This window comes from Populus euphratica, unplaced genomic scaffold (genome assembly GCF_000495115.2).
Source record: "Populus euphratica unplaced genomic scaffold, PopEup_1.0 scaffold358.1, whole genome shotgun sequence".
NCBI classification, from domain to species: Eukaryota; Viridiplantae; Streptophyta; class Magnoliopsida; order Malpighiales; family Salicaceae; genus Populus; species Populus euphratica.
Genome location: NW_011500248.1, coordinates 170,898 through 177,741, shown reverse-complemented (window position 1 = coordinate 177,741; position 6,844 = coordinate 170,898). Strand labels below are relative to the sequence as shown.

At 31.0% G+C, this 6,844-nt stretch overlaps 1 protein-coding gene across 1 annotated transcript; it reads right to left on the bottom strand.

Moving 5' to 3' along the window:
* Positions 1–969: 969 nt before the first annotated feature.
* Positions 970–5,964, bottom strand: SCPL35 (serine carboxypeptidase-like 35). The gene is made up of 8 exons (XM_011008470.1): positions 5,542–5,964; positions 4,041–4,148; positions 3,697–3,885; positions 3,503–3,591; positions 3,133–3,411; positions 2,784–2,920; positions 1,667–1,759; positions 970–1,407 (listed from the first exon to the last, which is right to left on the bottom strand). The coding sequence occupies exons 1-8, from the start codon at positions 5,807–5,809 to the stop codon at positions 1,146–1,148; spliced, it is 1,425 nt and encodes a 474-aa protein (XP_011006772.1). The 5' UTR covers positions 5,810–5,964; the 3' UTR covers positions 970–1,145.
* Between the last annotated feature and the right edge of the window lie 880 nt (positions 5,965–6,844).

The following is a 6,844-nucleotide window of genomic DNA, read 5'->3' as shown; positions in this document are numbered from 1 at the left end:
GTCTCCGACACTGACTCGTTTTGCTAGGTTTTGCACCACTTGAGATGAAAGATTTGAACTAATCTCGTGCCCAGTCAAAAATTCTTACCATCATGGATATTTTATTTTTATATTTTAAAAGTATTTCTTAATAATTTTTTATATATTTTTATTTCAAATTAATTTTATTTTTGTATTTTTAAAATGTTTTGATATGATAATATCAAAAATAAATTTTAAAAAATAAAAAATTATTTTAATATATTTTTAAATAAAAAGTACTTTAAAAAGAAACTACTACTATAATATCAAATGAGTTTTAATAACATTGTGGTATTTGTTGTTTTTTAGTATTTTTTATTCTGGAATGTATAAAATTAATTTTTTTTATTTTTTAAAATTTATTTTGATATCAACACATTAAAACAATTAAAAAAATATTTTCAAGTAAATAAATAAAAAATTTGTAAAACACGGTTTTTATCAAAAAACAAATATATCCAAAGAGGGTGTTTAAAAGTATGATAGTGGTTACTTTTTAAAATATTTTTTATTTATATATGCATTAAAATAATAATTTTTTAATTTATTTTTGATATAGATATATCAAAACAATTTAAAAATATAAAAATATTTTTTTTTATTTTTTTCCACTAGAAAATTAACTTTTATAATACAATTTTCTAAAGATATTTTTATAGTGCACGGTTTCCGACAGCAGGCTAAAAAACAATTTACTTGGAACACGATCTGAAAATATAAAGCAACCTTTTTTATTTAATGTAAACTATACATGGACAGACTCAAATCGTACTTGCTTTGTATAGTTTCTTGACATGGGAAACCTTTCTATTCTTTGTTCTTCCATAGATATGGTACTAGAAAAAACTTGATATATATTATGTAGTTTTTATATGTTTTTCCCATCATTTTAACTCTCTAAACTCTTTTTGTTTATTTATTTTTCAATAGAATGGAGAGAAATCTATGTTTAAAAGCAACCCAAAATTAAAATCCTGAGTTTTGCATGATGAGATTAAGAGAAAAGATTGTCTGATAAATTACACAACCCAATGTGGAGACAAAGGTGTCCAAAATCTGCTAAACATAGTTAATAATTGGTCACATTCTATTCCTCTTTATCACGAGTACCAATACTGTGGGAACTAGAACCTTGAAGAAGCTGGCAAAGTTTTGGCTGAAAGGAAATGAGAGAAGAGAGAAAGGGACTGCTGAGGTGCAAAGGCAGGAACCTGGTGGCCTGCACCACGTATGGTGGCTAATACGAGCCCTCTCTCATACGTCTCAACCCATCCTGCCACTTGACTCTTATGAAACCATGCCCTCCATTCTTCATTCACTTTTAACCCCATTTTGTTTATGCTGTATCTTGTTGATGTCACTGGTACTCTTCCATCAGTGTCTCCACTGCAGTACCATTGTTGTTGTTATGAACATGGTAAGAAATTAAGAGAGAATAATAGCCTTTTCTTTTTCATTATTTTATAACAAGAGAATTTTATAAAAGTTCATGATTTTCTTGTTTTTCATCCAATTCGATGGTTCATGATATGGTTCTAAAGCGATAGAATTTTATAGGTTTTAAAACATCTTAATATTTGCATTTCCTAAAATATTTTTAGATAAATTCATAAGATAATATCGAAAAGGTGTTCCATCAGCATACCTATAGATCCAAATACGCAATCCAGCGTTTAAAAGCTTCTGAATGATAGGCAGTATTGTTTCCGCAGAGTCATTCCACTTCCTTATTGCATTGCTGTTCATGCCACAAACAACAAAAATATAAACATTTTAGTCATATCCATGATTCGTGGCCTCAATGGATTATACATGAAATTTGGAGTACTTAATTTGTATAGGCACATGTATACATTTCCAGTTTCATTTTAGAGAGGAGAAGGGGGTGATCACAGGAAAAGAAAACAAAAGAAAAAACCGTTAGGAATAAACTCTTACCCTAGAAAAGAATCAATTGTTTATAATTAATGTGATTAAGAAAACAATAACCAAATAAATATATAATTACCATCTTACGATGACGACGTTCTTTTGAAAATTTAAGATGGGGACCATGGAAGAACACAAGGTTCTCTTTTCTTCACCTCAACTAAGGATGGTCCCATACATATAACTCGGCGGTGTGATCTTATATTGCCTATTTTTGTTTTGTTATGTATGTGCTTTCAACCAGTTAGAATGATTGGAGAAAGGTGGGTGGAAGCCATAAGGAAATGAAAGAGACTGGTGCTCATAAAAAATCCATCCCAATGAGCTACATTTTCTCGTTTATTTTTTCAAAGAGAAAGCAGGAAGAAAGAGAGCAATAGTTATTATTTGAGACAAGCTCTCACTAAATGCTTGAAAGCTACGGGTTCCCACTGGTCAATTTTAATCACTTCCCCACCTCATGAAATCTACCTGTATGTTTATTTGTACCACCATCGATCATCAATGGCAATGAATATAGGGATGCCTATAAAAGATTCAGTTTCATAGAACTTGGAGACATCAATATTATCCAATTTCTCAATGCCCATCATAAAATATATATATCAATTAAGTCACTGATATTCTTTTTAGCCAATTCCGAATCTCATCATTAAAAAAAAAAAAAAGGTGTCAATTGGGTTCCTAATTTCTCAAATGTTTATCCAAAAGGTTATATATATTCAAGCAATTTTAGCTAAAACACCCAAAACTGTATTCATAAAACACAAAAACCAAGTATTTGACTTGTATGTTATAGCTTAAATTAAATTTTATACTCTTATAGCTAGTACCTGCATGGTGTATAAGGATAGGATAATTTGGTGACATTGGCATGTAGGGCTTTCTGAACATCCTCTCTATTGAAAAACTTCTCTGCATAATCTTCCGTACATGGATCATATCCTGATGGTAGGTTATGCACTAGGTCCTGAAATCAAGAAACAATCACATTTATAGTTGCCAATTAACTAACTCTGATGCCATTATAGAACAATTACTGCTGTATGTTATTTTTCCTTTACAAAAAACCAACTATTTCTCAATATTATGTATATTAACATTTTAAGTCTATTTGTTCCTGGTTTTTTTGGCCCTAGCTAATCAGTTAAAACTAAAAGATTGATGCTTCTGTGCTCTTACATGTAATTTTGAAAGAAGGCGAGGGGCGACGACAAGTCTCGATGAAGTTCGAGTAGAATATTCGGAGAGACAAACTGGAGTGTAGATGCTATAAATATCGATGTCTGAATAAGCTTCTGCGAACCCTCTGTAATGAACAACACACTCGTTTGTTACGCTTTCTTGATGATCACATTCCTTTATGTTGTGGTAGAGCTGATCTGAGATGATTGCATGACTCCACGCGTAATCCACAATGCCCGCAGAGTCCGTTTCATCATTAATCACAGCATTTCCGATCTATTTTTTTTTTTTCCAATCAAGAAACCACACCATTGCATTAATATTTCAATGTTTCCATGTAGGCTAAACCTGAATACTTACAACATACCATGAAACCCTTGAGATTTATGTAAGAACTTTTTGTAGCTCCTTTGTTTCTTTCGTAAATGAGCTCAGCCAGTTGGGGAACATAGTGCCCTAGTTAAAAGGAAAAAAAAAAGATTCACGAGTAAAAAAACAATGAACTTTTAGTTCAAATTATATATATAATGAAGAAAATGTACTTGTAAAGGATCTGCTCACCTGCGTAGCTCTCTCCAGCTATATAAAAATCATGTGATTTGAAATTTGGAAACCTTTTGAACCAATTGATTAAGAAGGCATGAGAGTCGTCAGCTGTAACTTTATCACCTAGTTTATATAGATCTTCGGAATTATTTGTGTACGAAAATCCCACGCCCACAGGAGCCTCCAGGAAAAGCATATTTGCAGCTGATTATTATAAACACCATCAGCAAACAAAATTAATCAGCAAGAAATTTAGTGGAAATATATAGGATGATAAAATTGCAATTGTTATATTTACTAATGCATTAAGAAATTATTAATTAATTAACAGATAACAAGCTTATTCAATATAACATTACCTTTGTTCCAAGAGTGTTTGTTGAGAATAAGCTGTGTTCCATTTCCCCTAACTAAAAAGGGGCCAAGTTCCTGCGCTGCGCCATAAGCTATGGAGGAGCACCCAGGTCCTGATATGGATTAAACACTTCTTTTATCATTAAATCAATTTCTTAATTCAACAAACGTTCCCAATTACTCTCCCTTTTTTTTCTTTTCTTTTTTTTCTTTTCTTTTTGTTCTATCTTAGTAAACAATTGAAAATCATGTTCTTCGCTTGAATGGAAATTAAAGGTGAAGGAAGAGACCAAGCAAAGCTGGACATGCATCACCATCCATGTTCAAATTAGCATGAATCCTTGTCGTTGCTTAGCTAACAATCCACTAATGATAACGATTCTAAGAGAAAAAGGGTGAAATTAATTTTATAATAATTTTTTTAAATTTAATTTTTTTTAGAATTAAGATTTCAAACGTACTCAAACATGGAAAGAAAGTCCCTCTGAATTAAAAAAAGAAAAAGTAATGACTTGTCTATTATAATTATCTGTAAAGAGAAGTGGTAGATTATATATGAAAGTTATAAACTTCTAATAATTGTTTTTCTTGTTTGCCCTTTTTATGGGCCATACGTCATGGTAACGGTCACACTCCATGGGACCCAAAGTTTGTCCTTCACAGACAAAAGGGAAGAAACAAGTTTTGAAAGAAGGGCATGAAAGAGCGAAGGAACCTAGGGAGAAGATGGCAGAGAATAATTGAAGGGGGATAAATGGCATGATGAGCTTGAAAACTCTTACGGTATTTACTATTTACAGACTTGAGTTCATAAATACCCTGCCGTCAACCTCTAATATATACTTTATGTATTAATATAAAAAATATTATTTTAATATATTTATGAATAAAAAACATTTTAAAAATAATTACTATTACATTTCTAAATACCCAAGATATTCCTTGAGCTTAACTTCATAGGGCAATTAAGATTAAAATAAGACGATTGAATTATCAAGTAGGTATAGAAATCCAATTATCTTGAAATATGAGCATGAAACTTGGATAAGTAAACACTTTCACTCAGATAGATAATCTAAAAGTATATAATGAATAATGTTTAACTTAATCTTTTGCTATTGCTTCACTTGGTAAAGTTTCTAGTAAAAATAAACTATTTAACCTTATCAACAACAAGAAAGTGAATCGAAAGAATTCTATCCATTCACTTCTCATGGCATGTGACGAGAGAAGGAAGACGATGAATTCCATCTCTTTTCTCTGTCAACATTGAAGTACTACTGAGCAGCCCAAAAACCATTCATTTGTTTTCATGGTTAAAAACAATTAGGTTACCCTCTCCCCAAAAGAAAAAAAAACCAAGTACATAATCACATTATCCAAGACATATAGTAAAGGACACTCATCGATCCGTGATGATTCAGGCATGCTCTATCCACCCAAGAAATCAGTGTAAAAGTTTTCATTTTTTAATTAAGCTGGAGAGAAAGTTAGAGCTGCGCTAACCTCCATTAAGCCACAGAACTAGAGGCTTTTGAGAAGCGTCATCTTTTGCTTGAAAGAACCAATAGAACAATGCCCTTTGATTCTGGGGTCCAAGTTTTACATAACCAGCATAATGCTGAAACCGTACTTGTGGTTGCCCAGGCAAATTGGTCACTCTATCAGCTTCTCTCCTTGCTTCTTCTCCGTCAGAAATCTCTCTCCCAACTGCTGCTACTATCACCGTAGTAGAAACTAGGAAACAGAACAACCATTTGCTTAAATTTTCCATTTTGCAATATGAAACTGAGTATTAGGAGGAGGAGGAGGAGGAGGAGGAGGAGAGCAAGAGCTAGCAAGTATAGGGAAGAGACGGAGATAACATCCTAGTTTATATTGAAAAGTGCCAACGGTGGGGGCCAGAAAGAGGAGGCATGCATGCTGAAAAGAAAAGTAGTGTGCTCCTTTTCTTTTAAAATAAATTAGACCGTTCTAAAAGACTTAATGACCAAAGTTCTTGAAGGCCCTCCATTGTTGCTCATTGATTCAGATTAAACCCATAATCTTAAAATAAATCAAATAAATTAATTACTTTAATCCCCATTAAAGGTGAATTGAGCTTCTTCAGCCAACTTTATTACAAATTAAATTGCCATGTATTATAAGAGTTTTGGAAGTAAAAGGTTAGTTGAAGGTAAAGGGTGTAATTTAAAGCAGATTTGAAAGTAGAGAGCACATATGTGGGTTTTTAACCAATACTTAGGTTATGTTTGGTAATATTTTTGTTAATTGATTTAACTAGTTTTTCTTTATTAATTTTTAAGTCAAAGAAAAGTCATCAGTTTGTTTGGTTAGTAATAACTTTGAATTTAAATCAAATGTTTTTTTTCATAATTGAGTAAATTGTTTTTCTTTTAATATTAAAAAGTTGAAATCTTTAATTTTAACTTATGATTCTAACTCATACTACATTCCTTTAAAAAAAACGTTTCTTATGAATCATTTTCACAAATATATTTTTAATTTAAAATCATTTTACCTAATTTTTTATTATTATAAGTTACTGAAGAAAAATAAATTTTTAATTATAGATCGAAATCAAAATTTATAATTCAAATATATATTATATAGAATGAAATCTTAATCAAGTTATATTTTTTTTTCGATACTTTCAATACTTAGTCGAAACTCCTACATCATTAACTTTTTCAATATTGATTAACCAAAATTAGTGGAGAATAAGCCCCTACATACATGAATTATTTGTAAGATGTAGCACATATAAATGAGTTAATGCGTTCTCAAATAATTTAATAAATATTAATAA